The 26,738-nt window shown below is 34.0% G+C and overlaps 1 protein-coding gene and 1 long non-coding RNA gene across 2 annotated transcripts; both read left to right on the top strand.

The window, feature by feature from the left end:
• Nucleotides 1–4,978: 4,978 nt before the first annotated feature.
• LOC142980700 (uncharacterized) lies at nucleotides 4,979–5,979 on the top strand. Its single transcript, XR_012959894.1, has 3 exons — nucleotides 4,979–5,192; nucleotides 5,334–5,438; nucleotides 5,805–5,979. It is a non-coding gene; the product is annotated as an uncharacterized LOC142980700 (long non-coding RNA).
• Nucleotides 5,980–6,684: 705 nt separating this feature from the next.
• On the top strand, nucleotides 6,685–8,030 carry LOC142980672 (uncharacterized). Its single transcript, XM_076126184.1, has 3 exons — nucleotides 6,685–6,860; nucleotides 6,932–7,036; nucleotides 7,320–8,030. The coding sequence occupies exons 1-3, from the start codon at nucleotides 6,821–6,823 to the stop codon at nucleotides 7,511–7,513; spliced, it is 339 nt and encodes a 112-aa protein (XP_075982299.1). The 5' UTR covers nucleotides 6,685–6,820; the 3' UTR covers nucleotides 7,514–8,030.
• The last annotated feature ends 18,708 nt before the right edge of the window (nucleotides 8,031–26,738 follow it).

The raw sequence follows: 26,738 nt of genomic DNA, 5'->3' as shown, positions 1-26,738 counted from the left end.
ATGAGTAGATGCGCAGTACTCGACACCCGCGGCCTTTTGTAGCCTTTATCTGTCCTCGTGGGAACAAAACGAAGCATAGTACTATGTAATACGCGCTACTTCGTCTACATGAAGATTTTCCGTGGTTAGAAGTATCATATGTGATAATTTTGGTTACAAACTATCTGTGTACGAAATTCTATCAAAATTCGTTGGGTAGTTTAGGTTATACATATTATGCTAACAAAACTTATAATGTTGTACAGACTGACTACCTGGCAGCCTAGAAAGATTTGCCAGTGTCGTATCAGCCTAGCCTTTCTTCCAAATAAGTTGGAGTCAGCTTCCAATCTCACCGGATGCGGCTGGATCAGTATTTTACATTGAGCGTACTGGTGTTGTATTCTCAAACATTTCAAAAAGTAGTACCACTAATTAGCTGTAAACTGTAAGTTGATAAGTTGGCAATATATTGGAGCCAATTATTATAGCTTGCTAGTAGATTATAAGTCGGCTTGATATTCGATTGCAAAAATCTTCGATTCGACAATTCAAAAGAGGATTGGCAGGTAACCAAAGCGACGAAAAAATAAATTACGCTGGAACACGTCAAAATCGCGATGAAAATCGAGTTTGAATCGAGTTCCCATAGTACATGTCAACATCGTTTTGTTTTCTTTTCGCGATAGAGCGAGTTTGTTTCCGATTACACGCCGATTATTCACGAGCGACCGGCGTAGAGAACTGACTGTTTATTTACGCATCTGTAGCTTTGAATATGAATCGTATTTTTTTTTGCCTCACTTGATTAGTTATTTGATTTTTCTGTTTGGATACTCTTGATTGTAAAAAATTGTGTATGCGATTGTTGGACTGTTCTACAAGTTCAAGTGGAATATATTAAACTAGCTGACCCGCGCAACTTCGCTTGCGTTACATAAGAGAATCATAATTTTCCCCGTTTTTGTAACATTTTTCACTGGTACTCTGCTCCTATTGGTCGTAGCGTGATGATATATAGCCTTCCTCGATAAATAAGCTATCTAACACTGAAATAATTTATCAAATCGGACCAGTAGTTCCCGAGATTAGCGCGTTCAAACAAACAAACAAACTCTTCAGCTTTATAATATTAGTATAGATAAAGATTAGTGTTTAGGACTGACTAAAAAACTAAGAGACGGTTTGTTTCCCGACTCGGCTGAAGTATTTTTGGGTTTTTCCAGTTTCATTTGGAATACTTTCAATAGTAACCCGTACCGTGGGTTAGTAACTACTTAAATTAAAAATACTAATAAAAATGTTCTCAAACAAATTTTTGTGGCAGAGTATCTTATTTTAGGTCAATAGATATGGATTGTTAACCAGAAAAACAAGCCACTAAAACAATAAAACCGAGATAATAAATCACTTGACTAAAGCAGTCTGAAAATAGACGTAAGCATGACTCTATTGTCATTTCTCTTGAATAGTTTGCTGTGGGAGTCAGCCTTCATTGTGAAACGTCATAATGAGACCTCTCCCTCCCCCCTCGGACATGTTCAATGTCCTTCAATTGAAGGGCACTTGTAAGCGTTTGAGAGGTCAAGTTTAAATGGTCAGTTGGTACGTTTATTTTAAGCTCATGGGTTGTATTATCATGACGCTCATGTGAACGGTTTTGTTGTTATAAATCAGGTAGTTATAGGGTATTTTTAGAACCTAGTCTATGTAAACGGATTGAATGGATGGGATGTAAGTGTTTTGTGTTTGAAAATCGATTTAATTGAAAGAAAAAAACGATTAAAATCGTGATCGTGAGTTATAAATAAGCGTGTTTATTTATTTTTTAACTCAATGTATTTTTTTTGCTGAAAAATGCATACGGGCTACGGCATCATGAAATCTAAAAGATTGTATTTAATTTATTTAGGAAATTATGTAGTTATAGACACGGAAATATTCCATTCAACATTTAAACTATCAATTTACACTAGTACATCACAAATTAACATTATTATCATTTAATAAGTCTCAAACTCATATTTTTTACTAAATATGTACATAATTACAGTATGTACATATTTAATAAAATATGTACATATAGTCATATTTTGTACTAAATATGTACATACTTACAGTATGTACATATTTAGTACAAAATATGTACATACTTACAGTATGTACATATTTAGTACAAAATATGACTATATGTACATATTTTGTAAAAAATATGAGTTACAACTCATAAAGGAAACAGAATTTATCGAAGTAAAGAATATTTGTAACTACTAGACTGGAAAATCTAACAAGCAATAACTTCGAAAGATTCAAAGAACTGTACATTTCCATGTTGGCCAAAGTGGCCACCACTCATAACTTTCATAATGTTCAATATAAAATGGTACCGAAATACGTTCGATAATGGAAAAGTTCTCAATAGCTTTATTCTAGTTAGTTTTTTGCAAGAAACGAACATTCTGCTCCTTTCAAGACCCACAACTTGAACGACTTCGAACACAATAGCGTAAAATAGATGTTAAGTTATCACAACTTTGACGTAGCTCATATTTTATGAAAAATATTAATTTCTGAATTCTTTCGTCGAGACGAACTTTTGGATATAATGTTTGTAATTTTTCTTTGAAATGCCTGAATTAAGATGTTGAAATTATTTTAGTTTGAGATTGATGATCTCTCTTTGAGTTTTGTTTGAATTGAATTTGTTAGAGGTTATGTTTGTAACAATTGTTTATTTTCGGTTATCTACCAAGTTCACTTTATACTATTTTTGTACTACTTACGCGACTTACTACACTATTGTATTTATTTTATTATTGTAGCGCGATTCTCTACAGTTGGTACTATCGAGTATCGTGTTTGACATTAAAATGTATTGCAAAATTAGTTCCTACTGCAACCGTTAGAGGCGCTGATCAGATATTTATACCGATTTTGTCGATAGCTACTCGAAGACCTTTCGCTGTCCGTGTAGATAATAATAACTTAAAAGAGAGCTTGATTATTATTCAGCTTAATACATGACTAATTTATGTATTACCTACCTTAATACTTTAATGTGAATCAGGCTTTAATTTTCATAAGCATTTAACTTCCATATTTTGATTTTAACGATTTATGTCAAATTCAGGCGATCATTAATATATTGTTTAAACACGATTCACGTAAGCTATTAACAATATCTGATAGCTAATTGGCTTCAGGCTTGTGTAGTTATTTAACATTAATTTGTAACAGCAGTGTAAAATTAATTTTGTATTATGATACCATTATTAGGTGATATTGTAGTAATTCTAATTAAGTCTCAAATAATAAATAAACAATCTATTTGGGTCTCAATTGTGGGCACGGGTCTACTTCTATAATAAGGGATGGATTAGGCTTTGAGTATACCACTGTAGTTAAATGAGAATTTATGGAGTTCCCCTTAATAAAGCTGTTGTTAAATATTTTATTGTTCTCTCAGCTTTGCCTAGCGGTTGATTATCCGATTTTCCAGTTTTCGATAGTCGATAGTGGTAGAGAATCGCGCTGCTGGTCATACATAAATACATATTAATAATTTGTCGCCACGATTATCAGATTAGGTTTCTCGTACGCATACAGAGAGCGTAGCAATAATTGTGAAGTCTTCATCTTATCGTATGGTTAGTGGTCAACCAAGTGTTAAAGTTTTTAAGCCGCCTAAAGGACTTTGACGGGGCTTAATCACTGCTATCTTAATTGACAACAACCCTCGCCCTCCAAAGCACTGAGACGCCCAGTTTTAAAATACCACTATACGGTCACCCATCAATGGAATGATCGCGTCAAGGTTTGCTTAACCTACAGGTCGTTTACCGACCGGTGAGCGCAACTGGCTATATTGCAAAGTGAAAATAAATGTAGCATTCACGTAAGTGTACGAAACTATGACTGGAAACATTTTTCACCCGCGAGTAGTGAAGTGCACAATATGCTCCATTGCGTGCAGACAATGGTACCCTTGAGGCCATTGTAAGATTTTACTGAGTACCTCTCAAGGTGGCAGAATATGATGGCAAACTTCTCTTGAAGAAAAATCTCCACTTAGTGAATATTACTTGAATTAGAAACTGTGTATTAAGTTTAAGGTTTCTTCTTTTAAGAATAAGGTATTATCGTTTAATTCATATTAATAAAGGTCCTTCAGGAAAATACATATATTTCAATAAGTAGAATGTAGGCAAAGATGTATTTTTACACTTGTTATATAACTGTAAAGAGGGGACTGGAAGAAAATGGGGGAGGCCTTTGCCCAGCAGTGGGACAGTACGGGCTAACAAAAAAAAAATATATATAACTGGTCTCAAGCCAATTGTATATACTAATCTTTTCATAATTTTGATCAATCTGGGATCACAATGCCGATCAACAGCGGTACTGCAATTTAATGCATGTGTTGAGTATGCCACATACATAAACATACTTCCCCATACCACAGGTATACAATAACGTTCTGCTGTAAATGAATTTTATTAAATGCCACAGTTTTCAATACATTATCCACTACAAAACAACGTAATGTTAATATCATAAACCAACCAGTTATATAATTGAACGCTTGAATGATTAAACATTGTTGTTTGTATGTAAATCACGGAGTAAATTAACATTTTCAGATGAGAAATCGTGCCGTGAAATTACTAGTTATGAAATGTAATCATTTTAACTTATAACGCTCTACGAGACTGCCTTAATATTTAAAGATTTGTCTTTATAATAATTGAGATGTTAAAAAAATACTATTAGTTTGAAGAATATAATATCCATACTAATATTATAAATGTGAAAGTAACTCTGTCTGTCTGCTACTCAATCACGCCTAAACTACTGAACCAATTTGCATGAAATTTGGTATGGAGATATTTTGATACCCGAGAAAGGACATAGGCTACTTTTTACCCCGGGTAAATGACGCATTTCCATGGGAAAATTCAGGTGGCGGACGAAGTCGCGGGTAAAAGCTAGTATTAAATAAACTAAAGTCGTTAAGGCTTGTCAAAAATCTTATAACTGCTTTAACAACATAACCATAATAATATAAACGAATCATAATGAACCTGTTCATTTTAATATCATTCTTAACTAAGAAACCGCTATAAAGATAGCGTAGGTCTTATTTACAAATCAAACAATTAAATTCTTCACATTGACTATGAAATTATTTCTGTCGTACTTAGTTTTTATACAAGGTTGGGCATTCAAATATACTTTTTTATTAGCTTAGTACCAAAAAGATTTTTAGCATGCCGAAAAATGGCATGAATGCGGGCGGGAAACAGGCAGCATGCGCGCATAGTCTCGTATACCTAGTACACTATGACTGCTTTCAGGTTTGTTGGGCAAAAAAAATGTGACGAATTATTATAAGCACACTCAACTATGGCGAGCAAATAATGTGACTTCTGAAGAAGTGCTTGGTAATTTTGAAGATAGAGGTAATACATACGTAAAATCACTTGAAGGTGAAGTTGAAAGTCCGCCTTTGTAGCTTAACGAATGTTATCTTGGTTGAAAACAACCGAGACCAACTTTTTACGTGCCCTCCGAAGCATGGAGACGCCTTGTTCAAATACCACTATATGGTCCCAACTATGGAACGACCGCGACAAGGTATGCTTAACTCATAGATCGTTTACCAACCGGTGAGCGCAAATGGCTATCCCAGGCTGAAGTGTTGAGCTGATGTAGATTTTTTACCTAGGTATAGATAAAGAATTGAGCACTAGTTGATATGTTTCAAAATTCAACCTATATAACTATTTATTACGATAGAAAAATAACATATTTATATTTTTCAACAGCACGTACGACTGAAGATATTTGGCAGCGGAACAATACAATCTACTTTGTAGTAAACATGGATGACATGTATGTATGGCATGACCTTTTCAGAAGACATCATATCAAGTACGACGTGTTAGTGGAGAACCTCATGCGAAATATTGATGACGATTATATAAATCAGTTTGAATTGTATTGTGTAGTTTTCTTATACCTATTTGCATTGATGATAAGTGTTGACTGTACTACTACCCTCCTTCGAAGCACAAGGTCGAGGTTTTGAACCCATTACACCAATGAGTTTTCGAAATTATAGGTATTTTTTTTATTTTGTTTAACCCATTACTGTCCCACTGCAGGGCAAGGGTCTCCTCCAAACGAGGGGGAAGGGTTAGGCCTTAAGTCCACCACGCTGGCCGAGTGCGGGTTGGGGACTTTGCATGCTCTCAAGAAATGTATTAAACAAATTTTGGGCACGCAAGGTTTCCTTACGATGTTTTCCTTTACCGTTAGACAAGTGATAATTATTTCTAATAGTCATATAACTTCTTGATACCTTTCATACAGAAAGTTACTAAAACAGTTCTTATAGGCTTGCAGTTTTACCAAACCTCGCTTAAGCAGTATGGTTAGGTTTCTCGCTCCCTTGTTTAGGTTATAACTAATTATAAAGGAATCAAATACATAACACATCTATAGCAGTGTGTAAAATCTATAATTATTATTATAATGAAGGTCGCAAACCGAAGGCAGGGTTTGCCAAACAGTGCGGTTAGTATCTGTTTATATCGTGTAATACTGGTGAATATGATCAAACTTCAGCATATTGCATTTTTAATACAGGTAGAAAATATTGTTTTACAATTATAATCAGGTATGTATGTACTTCAGACGTTAGTACAGGCATTGTAAAGCTATTCTTAAAATCGTTTCGTAGTTATTATTTCCCTAAAGAATAAAAGGGGGTATTTTTGTGTTATGGTAATAAAATGAGTTACGTGGTTTCTTCAGGATTCATTTACATTTTAAATGAAACATGACATTGCTTTTGCTTTTTTTATTATTCTCATTGGAAGGTCGAATATTTGTTTGTATTATTTATTTATTTATTGAAAGTTCTTTTAACTATTTCAATGATGTATTGCAGTATATTTAGTGGAGGGTTTTGTGACAAAAGTATACGGAGCAACGCAGTTATGGCGAGCAGAAGATGTAACTTCTGGGGAAATTCTTGAAGATTTTAACGATAGAGGTAAATAAAGTATTCGTCGATAGGGAGATTTGTATATTTTTTTTGTAAATGCTGCAAAAGAACTTACGGTGAAATTTAATTTGTCACTTAGCCACTCCTTTTCCTGCGTTCCGTGCTCTAAGCTAGTGTTAGTTTGATTCCCGTACGAAACAAAAAAAAGGTCAATTCGGAACGCCTGATTGTATACTACGATGTGTTACTTTTTTTCCCTTAATGTTACAATATTTACTTTTCAAATAAAATGGTCTTCAAAAACCGTTTAACAATAATATACATTTTGCAGCTCACAGAACAGAAGATATCTGGAAAAAAAACGACGACATATATTTCTTAGTGAACATGAACGAGGCAGCCGCGTGGCATGAATTACTCCAACAACACAAGATTAGATACCATGTTCTTATAGAAAACGTCGTCGGTGGAATAGATGATGACTATTTGAAGCTATTCCAGAATCCTTTCCCTGTAATGGGATAATTACATTAACATTTACCACATTTTTATGTATTAAAAATAACAAATTAATCCGATATAATAGTAAAATTTTGCTTTGGTAATTATTTAATGACGGTGATACAAGTAGTCAGTGTAGTCACTACTTCCTATCATTACGCTTAGGCTTATATCCCACTGACGTTTTACGAGTTATGGCGTTTCTGAAACATAGACCGGAGACCGCATAGTGGTATTCGAACTAAACGTCTCTGTGCTTCGGAGGGCAAAAAGAAGATCCCGGTTGAAAACTACTAAGATGATAGTCGTTAAGCCATGTCAAAGGCCTTTCCAGCGGCTTGAACAACTTTGACACTACGTTGACCACTAACCATACAATCAAATAAAAAAAACAATATACGGCCAGTCATAAAGTCTATAAAAACGTCAAAAATATATTCATGTAACCCCTCTTCTGTTTTTGTTATATTTCCTTCCCACAGAGTCAGTTTTATTATAACTTGTTATTAGTGGCTTGGGACACATTAATTCAATAGTTTGTTTCCTGTCGCCACAGTCACGGCTCCCGACAACTTCCCCGTGTCATGTCTACTTACGTATAGATTTATGTCATAGGAAAAATATTTGGATCTTTTATTTTTTGTTTTAAGTAGGATATTATTATTTTCTACCACATCTGATAACTAGACTAAAACAAAATTATTGAGTACTATGGTCTTAAGAACTATTACTGTATTGATTAAAGCTGTGTCTAAATCTTACAAAGTGACATTTAAGATGTTCATTGAAAAAGTGGGAAACCCGCCAGGGGCGCTGACTAGTACAGTATGTCATACAAAATTTATCGATAGCAGCCGATACACGATAGAAAATGGCCCATCAAAACTACCAATTTGAACCTTTTTTGGTAATTTTATCTATTTTCTCTGTGCTTAGTAGTGAAATAATAGCAAATTAAAGTCATCTACAAGCGTGGTAAATATACTTAAATAATCGCAAGTACTATGAAGGCCGATAAAAAATCATCTAGAAGGCAAATATTTATTGTATTTATTCATAATCTTATCACTCTCATAAAGATTCCAATTTCTAGAGCCGATGAACGTTATACCAAGTAAATGAAATCTAAAATTCATAAAGGTCCGGAATTTTCTTTGCCAGAATATGAAATTACATTCCGCTGAAACAATTTTTAGGCAATTTATTTTGTTATTTCAACACTCTCATGTGTGAACGGAAGTCTATGTACTAGAGCCTTGAACGTTTTTAACGTATATTATGTAAAAGACTTCGGATTTTGAACCTTATGTTTTTATACATATCTATACTATTATTGTAAAGCTGAAGAGTTTGTTTGTTTGTTTGTCTGTTTGTTTGAACGCGCTTATCTCAGAAACTACTGGTCCGATTAAAAAAAATATTTTAGTGTTAGATAGTTCATTTATCGAGGAAAGTTATAGGCTATACATCATCACGCTATGACCGATAGGAGCAGAGTAGCGATAAAAAATGTTACAAAAACGGGGAAAATTTTGACCCATTCTCTCTTATGTGACGCAAGCGAAGTTGCGCGGGTCAGCTAGTGATTACTAAAACCGACCGCCCGTCCGCCGACAAGCCAGCGAGTGACTGAAGTCCTAAATTCTCGATGTTATATATCCAATGTTGTATATACCTTGAATACAAGGCTCTCTACAAATCAGTTCCTGCATTATAATCTCCATTCATTTTTGCGTTGCAACAAACCAGAAATTGTGATTTGGAGCGTGGGTGTTTGTTCATTCAATTCAATATATCTATGTCACCTCCTTTCTTCACTAAATCATTTTTTTGCTGCAGTTATCTCTTCAAAAATAAAAGTTATTTTCTTTTAGTTACTTCGCACATTCTTGTTGTATGCTAGCCTAAGGCCAAGTACATACACGACAAATGAAAGCTACACGTGTCTCATTATAAAGGCTACAAAACTAGCACCGTATTACAGTGCAAATTGCATCGCACTTATGGTATCTCGTTATATATACGTATGATACTTCTAGCAGGCGTTGGATCAATGCCTCTGTGGTTATTTCATCGACGGAGATTATAGATTGCATTCCCATCAGCTACAAATTTTCAACTTTTTAATAAAAAAAAATAAAAAATTTAGTCTGTCTATACATTGTTGCCTGTACGTAATAGCTCTTTCGGCACGAAATCAATTTTTATGTTATCTCTTAAAAAATGTGAGTTATTTTCCTCCACACACATTTTTGTTCTAAACTAGCCTAAAGCCAAGTACACACAGGACAAATGAAAGCTACACGTGTCACACTATAAAGGCTACAAGCACCGTATTACAGTGCAAATTGCATCGCACTTGCGTTATCCTGTTATGTTCGTATAAACGGTCAGTTACTGTCGGTATCCTTGTTATCTGCGACAAAGGAAAACTTGTTCCTGTTGCGTATTATATTATGTTTGTAGCCATTTGTGTGCTAGATGTGTATCTTATATGTATTTAAAAGTAGATACTTCACTCTGCTTAAGAAATATGGTTTTTCATGGTGGTCTTTCTCATTACGTAATGTTATATCTGCTGCGTATGGTATCAGTATATCATAAGAAAATAAAGTAATTTGTTCTAGTGTTTAATAATACACTAACAAAAGATAATTTTACTAATTTGATATTACCTCATTTTTTATTAAAATAACTATGTTAAATAATTATTTTTGGATTTGGTTCCGTCGGTAGGTAGCTTGTCTGCTGATAATTTTCTTTTATTAGCATTTTTAGTCGTACCGCATGTTTAATTACTTGTATAAATTCAGTGACTTTCTATCGTAAATTATTACTATTTTTCAGGGTAAAACTGAGAGTGCGAGGCCCCCGTATTCTAAAATACTTCCCCTATTTACTTCCATATATATAATATCGTCAACATTTGTTAGTACATCTAAATTCAATATGGCCGTCGTTACACATCAACTAATATTATTGTACACTCTCACGCACATGCTAACATCACGAAGTAAATATAAGGTCTGTTGGTCTCCCAATGCGGCTGTATACGTTTTGTAGGCATTCTGCACGCGATAAGAATTTATTGACGGTCGCAAAAACGTCCGGGACTTACATTATGAGAGTCTGTAAGAAAGCTTACATTACGACGACATGGGCATAGTAAATATATAAAATTACAAGCAGTATGGAAACATAGAACAAATTTTTGGAACGCAGAGACTCGTCAACAAGATTTTAAAGCCGTTTCGTGAATGACTGTATTGCGAGGTCCGCTTTAAGATCTAGTAAATGACTACTGACAACGAAAAGCGTACTTAGTGTTTAACTTGAATTACGTCCTAAATCATTTGGCACACATTTATTTTATAATCTAAACTGTACATAAATTTGTATGCCAAATTATACCTAAACTTTTAAAGTCTTTTTTGTGTGTAAGAGTTTCGCAATTATAGTAATTGTAGGAATTCCTATTTTTTACTATATTTTTTGATACAAGCTTATTATTATTCAACTAACCACTTTTCATACTAGCCGTTTTTTCTAGATTAACTCTCGTTTATTTTAACCTGCATCGCACTAGACGGACTAAAAGACCAATAGCACTATGTCCAAAACTAGAAAATACTAATTATAGTACTAAGCCCGAATCGAACCCGAAACCTCGCAATCAGCAGCCAAATATACTACCGACCACGTCACACAGGCAAATCTCTTTATTTCTATAAAAAACCTGACGTCACTGTCTAACCATGCCCCCACATACTGACGCGTGTCTACACATACAAAGCCTTTGACTCCTTGACCTCTAAGCTATAGAATACCAATATCCTCTCAAATACAATTTCCCGGTATCCACAGTTCTTGGAATACGATTTCCGTTAGCAAACATCAGTACATAGAATTGTATCATTCGAATTGACACTCGCCAACGCTTGAAGGAATTCAATAATGTTCTAACTATCGGTTACAGCTTAACACGAGATACCAGTAATTCGTAATTCCTATGCTATTATCTATACTATACTAATATTATAAAGCTGAAGAGTTTGTATGTTTGAACGCGCTAATCTCGGGAACTACTGATCCGATTTGAACAATTCTTTCAGTGTTAGATAGCCTATTTATCGAGGAAGGCTGTAGGCCATATAAGTATATAGCAATAGGAGCAGAGTACCAGTAAAAATGTTATAAAAACGGGGTAAATTATGACCCATTCTCTCTTATGTGACGCAAGCGAAAAATATTGTAAAAATAAATTGGTTATTAAAAGTCTGGGTAAGAATTTCTCGCCAGCTGTCTTCATTGGCTCTGAGTATTGGACTGGCAGTACATCTATCTGTAACTCTAAGATATTGATTCTTACCAACCGTTGTTTGACAAGTTTTATTGAAACTCTAAACCGTGTGTTCTTCACAATAAACAAGCGAATCTTGTATTTTTTCTATGCAAATGCAAAATCTTGAATTGCTCTTCAAGAAACTAAGGACTTTGATCCGATTTTTCATAATGCAAAAACTTTCATAATACGAACCAGTTGGTTTTGATTAATTTGACACAAGCGTGAAATTTTAAACGTATTCAATTACAGTCATACACAGATAAACTATTGCAGAGATAAAAGTTGTTAAAAAAACGAAATCTGGGGGCACGGAAGTGCCCCCGCAAGTCGAGCAAAAAAAAAGCGGCACGGCCGTAACATCCTTTTCTCGAAGCAATTCGGGCTATTTTTGACACCCCTATAATTTCGTTGTGGATAAAACAAGAAGCCTGGATTTTCAGCAACTAATTAGTAATTGTATAAACACGGTATATTTAAAATTTCAGTCAATTTGAACCAGTAGTTTAGGAATGACAACTTGTTAAAATTTTGAATTTTGTCACTCACTGATTCACTGACTCACTGACTCACCGATCATCAAAAGTCTAAGGTACTTCTAGCAGACTTAGAAGCTTAAAATTTAGAATACAAATAGGGTTTAGTGTCTTAATCATGGGAAAAATTTAATATTTTCTAATTTCGGTCCAGTTTTCTAAATACACCAACTGCAACAATAACTTTGTAATCCCATATAAATGTATAAGATTACAAGGTTACATTTGCAGTAAATGAATTATTATTACAGTAGAAAATAAAATAAATAGGAGTAAATAGGTACATACTATATGAGACATAACGGGGGACGGGGTATAGGGTGGATAAGGGTGTTTAGCCCATGAAACTGAACAACATTCCCAAAGGAAAATATGTTGAATTATGAAAAAAAAACGTCTTTCCATACAAATTGGACTTATGTTCGCTCTACAAAAAGAAGTGAGATGCCATCAAAAACATTCTGTAAAAACCTCAAGTCTCGCCGTAAAAAGTTGTGAGATCGATATAATACCAAGTCGATTAATCTATTTAGTCTCTACTTAAACGACCTTCTGTCTTAAGTTATTACGTATGTTATTATCATGCCAATTTAAAAAAAAAATACCTTTAAAACAATTAGATCGACTTGGTCATCGCAAGAAAACACAAATTCGCCATTAACATTTTCCTGAAATGCATTAACTTCTTGTCGTGCTGTGTAGTGTGATACATACTAATAATTAAATCATGCGATGGCCAGGTCGGTCTAATTGTTTTAAAGGTATTTTTTTTTAAATTGGCATGATAATAACATACGTAATAACTTAAGACAGAAGGTCGTTTAAGTAGAGACTAAATAGATTAATCGACTTGGTATTATATCGATCTCACAACTTTTTACGGCGAGACTTGAGGTTTTTACAGAATGTTTTTGATGGCATACATTTGTACGTGAGCTCTTGAAAATCTTTTTATGTCACGTTTCAAAATGACAAACAAAACAATTAATATCTATCAAATCAATTGGTATTGCAAAGAACTTTCGTCCTCAACTACAAACAGTACTTGTGTTACAGACTTGTTCAGTACGTAATTCAGCAAAGCTAAGGTTTCGTTCTTCTACTGCCTTAGCCAGTTTACTTCACCTGACTGAGTGGGTCAGCTCTGAGTGACAGGGAAACATGTACGTTCAATGTTATAGCATGGCAACATTCTATTCAGCCGTTATGTTGAACATTTAAAATTATCGTTTACTTCGCCATGTTCAAACAATTATAATATATATACAGGGTGTCCCAAAACTCAACGATAATCCGAGACAGGATGAAAGGCCAAGTCATACCGGCTAGAGGAAAAATAAAAAAAAATCCATATCACTTAGTTCAGCAATAATAGACACTTTTCAAAAAAGTTGAAAATCCACACCCTTGGTCGCATTTTCAAGTCCTTTGATCACCAATGTCACAATTTCGCTGTGTTTTTTTTGAATTTCTGTGTTTGCTTGACTGGTGAAAAAATCTTTTGTACGTCGTTGCAGAGCCTGTATTCGTGCCAGAGGAAAGCAATTATTTTTAGTAAAGATGTAATTGAGTCAGTCCATAACAAATATTTAATGTAATAAACATAATAGGTTATAATAATTAAAAAAAAAAAACAATGAACGAACCATCGATCTTATTTAATTATTCTCCTTAAACTAAAGTTATTCCGAATTGTTTTCCTCTAGCATGAATTCAGGCTCTGCAACGCCTTACAAAAGACCTTTGCACCGGTCAATCAAAATTCCTTGCATTTATTTCCTCTGACGCTGTGTCAATTTTCTGGCGAAGTTCTGATAGATTTCGTATTGATTTCGAATAAACTTTTTCTTTTATACATTCCCAGTAAAAAATATCTACTGGATTTAGATCGGGAGAACAAGGAAGCCATAAAATTGTACCACTGCGTCCGATCCATTTGCGAGGATACTCTTCGTTCAAATAAAAATAACATTTTTAATGGCAAGAAAAGTGGCAAGTGTTATACTATTTTGAAATCTTGATTAAATGTGCCAACTTTTGAAATAACTTGCCAAGGGTAGTGTAGTACATTTTTTTTTCAGTATGAAGCGTCAAAGTTGACCAACGATATTTTTGAGAAAGATGACTCACTAAAACTTAACTTTTTTTATTAAATTAACAATGTTTTGTGCATTAATTTGTTATACGATTAATAGCATATTTAATTAAGATCACGAAATTCAAAAAAACACAGCGAAATTGTGACATTGGTGATCACTGGACTTGGAAATGCGACCAAGGGTGTGGAATTTCAACTTTTTTGAAAAGTGTCTATTATTGCTGAACTAAATGATATGGATTTTTTTTTTATTTTTCCTATAGCCGGTATGACTTGGCCTTTCATCCTGTCTCGGATTATCGTTGAGTTTTGGGACACCCTGTATATTTTTTAAAACCCTTTACAGCAAAACCTTTAAAAACCTTTTACATATAGACCGTATCAAAATCCGTTACGTAATTTTAAAGATCTAGATAATTATACAATACATACGTACATACAGACATAGGGACAGACACGGGAAGCGACTTTGCTTTATATAGGCACTACGTGTTACATTTATGGTCACATGGAGATGCTCAGGCAAAAGACAGGCAGTAGACCTGCTTAGTTTCGATAATCCGAAATATCGTTACAATATCGATGTTCGATAACGATATAAGAAAGTAAATTATAGTAGGAATGAATTGTTTTAAAACGTCATTCAAAGGAAGCTTCGCAAATTAATAAAATTGTGGTAAGAATTTACATTTAATATGCGTAGAACTCCAAAATCGCCAACTTATACAGCATATACTATTAAATTACTCCCTATTCGTTGGCAGAGAATGGCTGAAATTTGTTCAGAATACTTCGTACTCATAAAATGTACCCGCATACTTCAAATCTAGTTCAAATATTATACATACGCGGTTGAGTTTCTTGAAGTTAGTTTCTAAGGGAATTGAAGCCTTTCATTCTGCGAATAAAGTTAGCTGACAATAGAAAATTAGGGCTTTGAAGTTACAACGAACTGTAAAACACCGTGCCATTTCTTTCATGAGTTTAAAATGAATTACTTTTGGTGCACGTATCAAAAGGTATATTAATTAGTGCAGCTTGCACAGGTTCATTATTACAAAAGAATTCAAACGCATTTTCACTACTATATAAGATGATACTTAATTAATCATTTTTTTAGGCTACTGCCCATCCATAAACACCTTAATCAAAGAATAAATAATAGTTTAAAACACACTCTTAAAGGTTGATGTGGGTGAAACATAAAGGTATCACATTTTTTTGTTGATTTTAAGACCTATTAGTGTACAGCTATTACTGAAAATTCTTATTAAAATAATGGAAATATAATAAATGCCCATTTTCTGAGTTAAAATATTTTATGAAAGTCAGGTAGTGCAGCAATTTGATTAATGAAATTCTCACCAAAGGAAATGTTTTTCTAGAATAAAATGTGCGGTTTAACATCACATCGGAAAATCATATTTGAATAAAAGTGATAAAATCTGAAATATTTACTTAGTTAGGTTATATGGCCCTAACAAATCTTTTTTTTTAAATCTGTAGCTGTCTTGCTGATAGGCAAAGGTTTTCTTCCAAACGAATCAGGGGCGAGGCCTTGGGTCTAGTCTACCACGCACCCTCAAAAAATGTGTTAAACAATCTAAAAAAGGCCAAATGTGTAACTCTATAAAAAATATATAAACATACTAGGTTCTGTCCACGACTCCAGGTGAACAGATTTCCCGTGATAAAAAGGCCCTTTCTTAATCCAGGTTATAATGAAAATCCCTCCAGAGGGCAGATTGATTACTATTTATGTAGAATACGACATAAGTAGGTAGTATTCAATCCGTACTTAAGATAAAAACATGCATCCAATGAATTAAACATCCAAACTTTCGTATTTATCTAGTTGGTGAGGTTAAAAAACCCGTGAGACACAGAAAAATATTAATTGGCCGCGTGTCTTCAAAAATAGTTTTCCAAATAATGATTGAAGCTTATCTATTTTCTATTGAAATGCCATTCTATTCTATAATAAAGTCTGACTTGACCAATTATAGATGGTCATTGTTATCTGAGCATTTTTCATCGGACGACACGGTAACGATCCGTTGGCGATATTTTAATTAAAAATTATAGGACGTTGTTTAAAAGTCAGCTTGTTCCATGTTAATGACTTAACATAGTTATAAAATAAGTGCCTTGAAATATTAATACTACTATATACTATATTGTAACATAGGTACAAACAAGGGGCGCAAACTACAACCAGACACGAAACCACTATTAGTAATACCCATAATATTTCATGCTCAAGCATGTTTGTCTTTTTCACATGTCGTATTTACTATATGAAAGTAGTTATAAAAATAAGCCACTGCATCATCATTGATGTATCATTTTCACAGTGTTTTTATGTAAGTACATAGATAACGTTTTACAATGTAACATCGTAGTCGTGTCGTTTCACGTAAGTGTCTCTTTTAAATGTCGCGTATTTTCGGACAACCCCATTCGCGAATGGAAATATCTGTCTGGGACTATAATAAACGAACTAAAATATTTTCATACAGAATTAGAAGTGTATTGACGGAAGGGCGACCCCTTTTAGCCAATAATTGGTCAGGTTAGTTGTATTTTCGTAACAATAATAAAATGTTAATAAAAGTATAAGGCATATAATGTAAAAATACACCACATTAACGGTTAATTGTCCCGATTTTGAAAGATAAATTACTTGCCAACACAGTCAAACATCTTTGAGCGACCTTAAATTTAATTTTGATTATAACTACAAAAATATATCCACTCAAACATCCATGGATAGTATTGTAATTTAGTTTTGAATACTATAGTATCCATTGGACGTTTGAGTGGATATATATATTTTTTTGTAGTTTTTCACTTTTCAACAGAATCTTTTCCTATCGCTGGCCAAGTGCGGATTCCAGTCTTTTAATTCCAACAAGAACTCTCAGGAATGCAAACCCTGATGTTTTCCTTTACATAATTATAACAAGTAATTATTCTGTCTTCGAAACCTCAATGTGCTACACATAACAATTTATTTTCATATGACTGTATAATCCGACTAATTAGAAATACGCGTATTGCCTCAAGCTATTCCATAATATTAATAGCTAAGTTGTATGGTAGGTTTATACACCCGGGGGTTGTACTATGTTTATTTATAGTGGACATCTTTGACATAGAGGCGCTTACGAATTATGTATCACAATCCAGGAAATTACCGTATTAATATTATTTTTGATTTGGAAAGAAAGGGAGAAGGTCTTTGCCCGTCAGTGGGACAGTCGAACAGGCTAAGGAAAAATAAATTATTTGTATTATTTATTTATACATTCAACGGTTTACTTTAATGTTTTACTGAGTGTAATGCGAGTTCAATACTTTGTCCTCTCTCATAAACAAGGATGATTATAAGACTTTAGGCTGCTATTATGAGCATATTAATAGAAATTATTAACACTTTTGGATTTGGCAATCAAGTCTGAATGAAAGTTTTTTTTTTTTTTCTTTTTAAAAGACAACTCCCGCACTAAGAATTGCTCTTGTGTCGCGGGGACTTTTACAAACATACAAACAACGGACACAAAGCACACCCACACCCGAAACAATTATTTGTGGATCGCACAAATAATTGCTCCGTGTGGGAATCGAACCCACGACCTCCCGATGCAGTGGTATCGGCGTGGTGACCTAAACCACTGCGCCACGGAGGCAGTCTTTGCGATAGGTAATTGTTTGAGGGACAATTAGATATGTGTCTAGTGATTGAAAAGTAAATAATATCTATGTAATTTTTATATCTGTATAGGTCAACTTAAAGTGGGAATCCAGAGGTAACTCGCAATTTATCTAATGAGTCTTTAAACAATCCAAAAGTATGGCATGAAAATTGAACACGGTGATTTTCAGTTCAACGCACTGCCATAGTATATTATGAGTAGTAGGATTCTGATACGATACCACTTGTAATAGATAAGGGAGTTCCGGGTTCTAGCCCCGGGCGAGGTACGATGTTTGCACATAAAATGTTTGTTTCGTCTGTTCCAAACATGTACTCCTACTTTGTATGTTTTGTATGTAACTTTGTGTTCAGAAGAAAATTATAATATACTTGTATTACTTGCAGAAACTTCATTTGCAATATATTATTGAAATACAATTAAATACAGGCTTTAAATTAAGAGTGTGATAGTTAACTGTTGTTGATAGTTCAATGTCCTATTGTAAAATCAAGTGCTGATGGACAATAATCTATAGTATTTATTATCGTCTGTATTCATGTACAGTTTTAATTCAGCAGCCGAGATTTTAACTAGAATTGGTACCGTATATGAAAATTTAGCATTACATCAAACGTTCGGTTTACAAATTGTCGAATGTACATTAACTATGTCATGAATCTGAATTTCTGTCTATAAATTATCTACGATTAGGTTCTCAGAGCATTGAAAAGTTCCCAAGTCCACTACTAGTTCTGCTGAACATGGATGTCAGCTAGTTTAAGGCATTTCATTTTCTTATAATTTACCCTCTTGAATATTATTTTTATACCAGCTATGACCACCAATAAACAGTCACATTTCACACCAAATATTCACAAAAAAATAAACCACATTTCGAATTGAAACGTTCAATTGAAAAACACATGGGACGCATATATCCCTTCAAGAAGAGCGCCTAAAGCTATCGTTTATTGAATTTTCTTTATCTTGTACCCTTTTGTTGTCCGCTTCCAAAAGTCGTCTGACAACCGTTAATCTTTGTTCATGACGGTATTTTCCGGGATTCCTTTATGCATAGTCCCGGTTCGGGCAATTTTTTAACGCCAAAATACTGCTATGTAAGGCTTAGTACCCTTTTGATTTTGCCTTTTGTTGCTTGTCCGGTAGTGATGGGTGAAAAGACAGGAAAATACTCTCGTTATGGATTTCAGTGTAGGAATGTTATAGATTTCTTCAGTTTAGGAAGAATATGGCCACCGTGGACTATAGATAGTTTCGAAATATTTTTTCTTGTTATCAAAAGAAAACTCCTGCCCCTACTCGTGTATCGCAGGCACAATTATATATCTATGAATCCCAGAAATAGTTGTTCTGTGAAACAAATGAAAACGTTAAAATCGAATTGTTAAAATAAATGTACACGATAGCCGTACTAAGACACTTTATTTTCTTCCAAACGGATGAAGTTGCAGGTAAAACCTTGTACGATCTAGTAAAGACCACTGGTAAAGAGTAAATATCTGTTGTCATTTTAGGTATTTTTCTAAATATTTCTAAGTGCATCTTGAAATAAAACGACCACCAAGAATATTGCAGACTTTATGAGGATAGGTTTAAGAAACAACGCACTATATCTTGACCCCTACTTTATCAAATCGAATTCCACTTAAATATTAAAAGAACAGATGCCTCTGTTCTTTTAATATTTAAGTGGAATGGAAGAGTATCCAATCAGAAAATCCAATTTGATCTACAGGGAACTATACAATGTTGATAGCAACGAGAATACTGGCAATTTGTATGCATTGTGTTGTACAAAGGTACGTAGGTGAGATAAAAAGTAATTTTTAACTCGTTGTCGACTTTTTGTAGAGCGCAGAGCACGTGACTGGACAGCGCTGCGATTTGTCGCTAAAGTCACGTACGATTGTACGATCTACTAATTGTTTAAACAGTACTGCAGTGATCGATTTTAGAGTCAGTGATTTAGGAAAGTGAAGGAAAGCAATACATGTGATTTCTTCTATACCTACTTCTCGAAAGTAGAATCCTCTTTTTCAATTGACGTCCTGATTTCTGTGTCATCAATTATGAGGAACCTCTTACTCACTAACCTAAAATGTTACTTAAGATTAACACTTAAAGTTCACACCCGCATTAAAATTGCATTCCTAATAAACACAAAACAACCGTGTAGGGCTTTTTAATAAAATTATTATGTAAGGTTCTTTGACGAGATTCAATACAGCAAAGATGTGCTTGCAGCTTGGACTTACTCCATACATACGCATCGATGGTGAAAACAAACGGCAAGGAAAAAGTTTTACGACAGAAACACATGTTTAGTGTGGCCGATAGTAAAAGCAAAGTATTATAGTTTTGTGGTTACCGAGGATATCGCGTTGCAACAGTTCAATGTTGGCTGCTCGAAAGAAAATCAAATTTATTTATATCTCCTTTTTAGGACGCATACAAAATTAGGATTTTGTGTTTTATCAAATAAAATAATATAGTAAAGAAATACAGCCCAGTGCTGGGCAAGGAAAAATGTATATATTATAACTGTATCTATTTTTAAGAAAGGCTTACAACATGCTACTATCCTAAAATCGGACATAATTGTGAGAAGAACTACAGGGGCTATGAAACGTTTTGGCTGCAGGTTTTGGCCCGACTAAGAAACGAAACATCATTAAACCAGACTTTTCACAGAGCATTTCAAAACGGAAAAATGAAGTTATTTTATTAAAATTCTCATTTAATTTCTACGCAAGTTTTAACTAAGTCGGCATTTCAAGCAAAGCTAATGTTAGTCGGCAAGTTTCCAAGTTGCAGACTCATTAAAATTCCATAAAAATACGAGAGACCTTTGAGCCTCATATAATGTTTCATTTAATTGCAAAGGTCATTATTTGCAGCAGTTTTGGGCGTAAATTACGGAGTTTTACACGTTATAGTCCTTTTGGGGTGTGTCATTTGTAAGTTTGTAAATGTAATGATATAATGAAGTATTGAAAACGTTTGTGTATGTTTTTTAAAGTATAATCAGCTTTTTAATGTGTAAAACGCATGAAGTCATCATTTGTTTTGTTTAAGTAAGTAACAAATATACATAAAAAAGATATACAACTTATGTAATATACTTGCACGTCTATGAACCGAACCATCTATTCCTGCGGTTTTGACATCATTGTTGTTTTTCTTATATAAACAAAAAAAAACCTTTCCTAGATAAATCTATCACACTGCTAAACATTCGAATCGGTTGTAGCGTAAAAGACGGAGAAACAAATATATATATATTGAAGCTTTTTATACGTGTAGTAAGATGACTCTCCTGACGACTAACCTTAATAAATAATACCACGTTTCCGGCCAGAGCCCCCAAAGTCCCAAAGTTTATTCGAAGACGTTTTCGTCGCAGTTCATCCGCAAAAATAAATCGTAAAGTAAGTGTTAGCTTTATCTAACGGGCTTCCAATGGACTCCACAGGTTTAGGAGAAGCTGACACATAAATTAGTTCAATCCCTTTTTCGATCAAATAGCTGATAAGACAGTGTCAATGGCGTAACGGTGAAGGTGATAACACTGCGCAGATTTGTGAATTAAGTGTAACAAATAGTAACCCATTAATTATTATTTTTCACGTTTGTAAAAGGGCAGAAAAAGCTTATTTATAAATATTAAGTTAGAAATTTATGAATCATTAATTAATCATTGAAATATAGCACCAAGTGAGACGATTACAGTGTATGCAGGTACATACCTGTTTGTAGCCTATTCAAAAATAACACTTTGCTATATTTTATGCTGAAGTATCCAATAGAAAATATAAATATAAATGCATAAATTCAAATGTCTAGGATAGCTGTCAGTAAATGGTTACTATATTCAATCTCGCACCTTACTTCACTTTTAAACCATCTTCGTATCGCACTCATCAATTTATTACAAACGTTCACAAAAACCTGACAAAGAAATGCGCTGATCCAATCTTAACCGAAAACCAGTTGTTGATTGATGAAGTTCCTCACTCCCTGCAAATTACCACCATGATCGATTAGCCCCTGATTTTTAAGGAAATGGGCTTTTTTCTTCAAACATTGTACGATTTGTAAGCCTTTAGAAATGTTCTTTGTTTGCATTATGGCTCGACTTTGAAGATATTTTTACTTGATATCAAAGAAACGTGAATGAGGCAAGGGAAGTTTGTAAGCATCGCAAGCAAAAGGCGTGGAATTATGTATGTTTGTATGTATAAAAAAACTCAGGACAATATCGATATTGCACATATTTTTTAATTTTTTTGTGGTGATACTTTTCTAACGTTGTTGGAAGTAAACCATTAAAAATAACTCTATTGAACTAACTGCTAAATTCTACGAATAATGTCTAAAAAAATCACTATATGTTATCAATCATAGTTACACACGCCATAACGCCCGTGTCTGATCGTCATATACTATGTATTTTTGTACAAAAGAATTTTTTTTTTCACAAGAAGATTTTATTGTACAACTTATATCCTGAGCGATGATATATAGATTCCGGGAAACCCAAAAATATACAGTAAAATTTCTCTTGCAACTTTCGTTTGACGTGACCTTTAAAATTAATTCGATTATGTTCATTCCTTTCCTTGTAACACCCGCCCACCAAATAATGAAATAAGCTATGAATTTTAGGGGATACTACCGACCAAATATGAAGCAATAGTTGTAAATTAGGTTTACAATTAGCAAGTAATTTTCTATTGCGTCTAAAGGCTTTTAAACTGAGTTTTAGTAAAATTTTGCAGGGCAATCAATTATACCTTAGAGTAGTTCATACATATAAGGCTGCTAATAATAAAATAACAAAGACGCTAAGTAGCTCGATTCTCTACTACTATCGACTACCGACAACCGACCTGTCATCAAAAAAAATTGTATGCAAATCTTATCGACGCCTGTGACGGACGTCGCAGGAAATATTTTGGCAATATATTCTGAACGTCAAAATTTCGATACTCGAGAGTACCGACTGTACAGAATTGCGCTAAAGATATAGGTGTGTATTAGTATCTATACCCGCTTTAAAATCCCCCGTCACTTCAGGATTTTTACTTACCGAAGTCTTCTAGTAAAAGTAATAAAATATCCCCAGTTCCGCAAGCCGGCTCTTTCGAGAAAAATAACTACTTCCTGTCTCTCAGCTTAACGTAAAAATGTTCGATAATTTTGTCACTAATTGCGAATAAATTCAATAAAGTGAAGAGCAAGTCGTTTAGCTCGGGAAGATGCTTTTATAAAAACTTTGGATTTTTGTTCAGATTAGTTGCACGATTTATCGCGTGATCTTTTCTTTGCGCAATTAAATTTTTCTACTATCAATACACCAAGTCTTACATATTGATGTTTGTGTAGAAAATATCAAGGCGTATATATTTATATATAATAATTAATCATTTATATATTTATTTACAGGTAAGACCCAACGCGGCAGAGTATTACAAACTAATAATAAACTTCTTAGTTGTTTCATATATGCATAGCATATATACTTTAGCTATTGACAGCTAAAGTGATAGCTAAAAAGAGACTTATGTAAGTCTTATATAATATAAGACCATTTAAATCCCAATATAATAACAAGGTTTCATACATAAAAATATTTTAATAATGGCGTAAGTAAAGAAACTCGTATTATACAGCCTTAAAACTGATCGAAAGCCTTACTTGTTATCAGTTTAGCCGTTGGCTGATTACATTGATATTCCGTCTTCGTCTTCCAACGGATATGAGATAGACGTAGGTATAATTTTTCTTCACAACTGAAATATTGGTGAAATGACTTATAACAGTTCATTTGAAGAATTTTGTTCGATAATTTCAGGGCTTTTATATTTGCATCGTACGTTAGATAGCTAAAGACTTGTCATATTTTTTTATATTACCACAGAAGCCTAAAGAAAGGGATGTCATTGTACACTTAAATTACTTGGGTGAATTTACTTAAGTGATTAATTCACCTAGGTAAATTAACTCTAGGTAAATATTCTTTTCGTAAAGTTTAAACACTTGGTGTGATCTGGGTGCATTAAATTTACTTTCAACAAACTTTATTTCCACTATTTACCTGAAACATTCTACTCACTTTTTTATATACAGCTCCACTGTTCAATTAAATTGATAAATAGTTTAAAATAAATACAGATTTATAGATTTTAGCGGGAAATAACATCATCATGTGTACTTGTAACTATGCAAATATGCGCCGATAAGTTTGACAGCTATTATATGCGGTCTAGAACATATTTTTATACCTCCACTATCTGACCCGGCAAACGTTGTTTTGCCCTAAAAATTAAAAAAAAAGTGTCACTTAGAGGCATGAAAAACAGATGTTGGCCGATTCTCAGTCCTACTCAATATGCTTACAAAATTTCATGAGAATCGGTCAAGCCGTTTCGGAGGAGTACAGTTACGAAAACTGTGACGCGAGAATTTTATATATTAGATGTTCCTGACTTTGCCATATAAGCGTAACAAATACTGCAAATCAAAAATATCAACTTTAAAACTAATTTCCAAGATAAGTTTTGCCCGTATTAATCCTAACTTCATACACTTAGTTATCACAAAGTGGAACAAAAAAGCAATTCTTCACTTAATCCCGGGAGTGTTTGTTTAAAAAATAGTCTCGAATAAAAAGAGTATAACTAAGTTTTATAGACTTAGGCGACATGACGACTTCTCGATAACTAGAATACGTGGTCAGAATGTATAATCTCCCTTGTCGATAGGGAACCGACCAGCGGGGATTTTATTCGTAAATATATTTCTTTGATCTATACTAATATGATAAAACTTAAGAGTTTGTTTGTTTGTTTGTGTGGCATCGTTCCGAGCAGTGGTGGTTTGAGTTGGCGCACACTATCTCTTTAGGCGATGGGTAAGCTTATTCAGGCTTGTCTTTTGCAGAGGCAGTCCTTGCACTACCCCTCAACACGAGTGGGTCTTTGGGGCGGCCTTAGGCCACAAAGACCCTCAGAGTAGCACGGGAGGTCGCGCGTGATGATGTTTACGCGGCGAGCCTACATAAAGCTCTAAACTATTGTTTTGAATAGATTAATTACTGCCAAATATTTCATTAATTGAGGCAGGCTAAAGCTATAAAAACATTATGCGATGACTAATAAGAGTGAAAACGGGAAAAATACTTAAGTCCACGCGAGCAAAGTCGCGGGTGGTAGCTGGTGATCGATAAAGGAGGGAGAATATTTTTATTCCGTCACTCCGTGAGACGTTTTAAGATGTTTTTATATCGCTACGATAGTAAATGTTTACTTCTTTGATGAAATTCGACATATATTTTTATAGATTTTTTAGGGGAATGACCTGGATTACGTGAATATTTTGTTAGTATTCTCGAACGTGTGAAGACTTGTCGAAATAAGTGCCGTATTTCACTGTATATCTTAGTTTCTGGTAACACGAAAACATGATTATGCAAATACAATATTTCTTGTAAGTAATTTTTAAAAGTGTAAGTTCATAACCTTAAATAATCATAAATGGAAGCTTTTCAGTAGCTCGATTCTCTACTACTATTGACTACCGTAACCGGCCAGCTATCGATAAATGCTCAGCTGCACGAAAGTATGGTCAGCACCTCTAGCAGGCTACAGAAGAACTAGATTGGCAGTACATTTTAAACGTCAAACTCTGGATACTTGACTGACTGTAGAGAATTACGCTACAGTTCTACATTATAGCATACACAGTAATACACACTGAATATGTATGCTGTTATCAAAATACAAATTAAAAACAATATGAAAATCTAAAACAAAGTTGATGCATTCCAGTTCACAAAAATATAATGACCAAAAACTGAAAAATTTTATTGATTACTATCTACAATATAACAGCAACCAAAAGTTTAGTCAATATAGATTTTCAGCTACCCTCCTGAATACAGAATACTGCAATAAATACATTCACAAGTTTGTCCGCTCAAAGTAAACTTGAACGAGAGCGAACTGCAAGAGACATGAATTTTTCATTACTTCTTAAACTAGACTCGACGTTTACTAATCGTGTTTTGGCAAAGCGAACGCTAGTTTATTAAACTGTTGTAAAGACTTAAGTTTACTAAGACTTCTGTATTAAAGATTCAATGAAGTAACCAGCTTGCAGGGAAGTTACGATAATAAATCATGGACGTAACCTGTGGTTATTCTTAAGAGGAGCTCGTGGCTAAATGAAAACAGCCGCACGAATCGATCTTTACCGAGGTTGTTCTGTGGATGGGTGACCATAATTTTAAGGTACACACTGAGTTCCTCCGTGTTTCGGAAGGCTCGTTAAATTGTGGTTCCCGGCTGTCGTTTTCAAAGATCTTTGACAGCTGTTGTAATAACATCCTATATCTAAGCTGCCTGCTAGAATTAGGTACAATAAAACCATATCCGTGGTTTCGTTAAATAGTCAAATACGACACTACTAGCTTTAGATTAGGCCCTCTTTCATTATCAGAGAATACAAATTGTTCCTAAATACCTAAAAAAATACTCGAGATCTTTCCAATAAA

Source organism: Anticarsia gemmatalis, chromosome 18, assembly GCF_050436995.1.
Source record: "Anticarsia gemmatalis isolate Benzon Research Colony breed Stoneville strain chromosome 18, ilAntGemm2 primary, whole genome shotgun sequence".
Taxonomy (NCBI): domain Eukaryota; kingdom Metazoa; phylum Arthropoda; class Insecta; order Lepidoptera; family Erebidae; genus Anticarsia; species Anticarsia gemmatalis.
Note: the sequence above shows the minus strand (reverse complement) of the source record. Positions and strands in the feature narration are given on the sequence as shown.

Bases quoted from the DNA above. Each gene is read 5' to 3' on its own strand.
- LOC142980672 (XM_076126184.1), top strand. From the start codon at position 6,821: ATGACATTGCTTTTGCTTTTTTTATTATTCTCATTGGAAG. The intron at 6,861-6,931 runs GTCGAATATTTG...GATGTATTGCAG, and splicing joins TTTATTATTCTCATTGGAAG to TATATTTAGTGGAGGGTTTT. The intron at 7,037-7,319 runs GTAAATAAAGTA...TACATTTTGCAG, and splicing joins TGAAGATTTTAACGATAGAG to CTCACAGAACAGAAGATATC.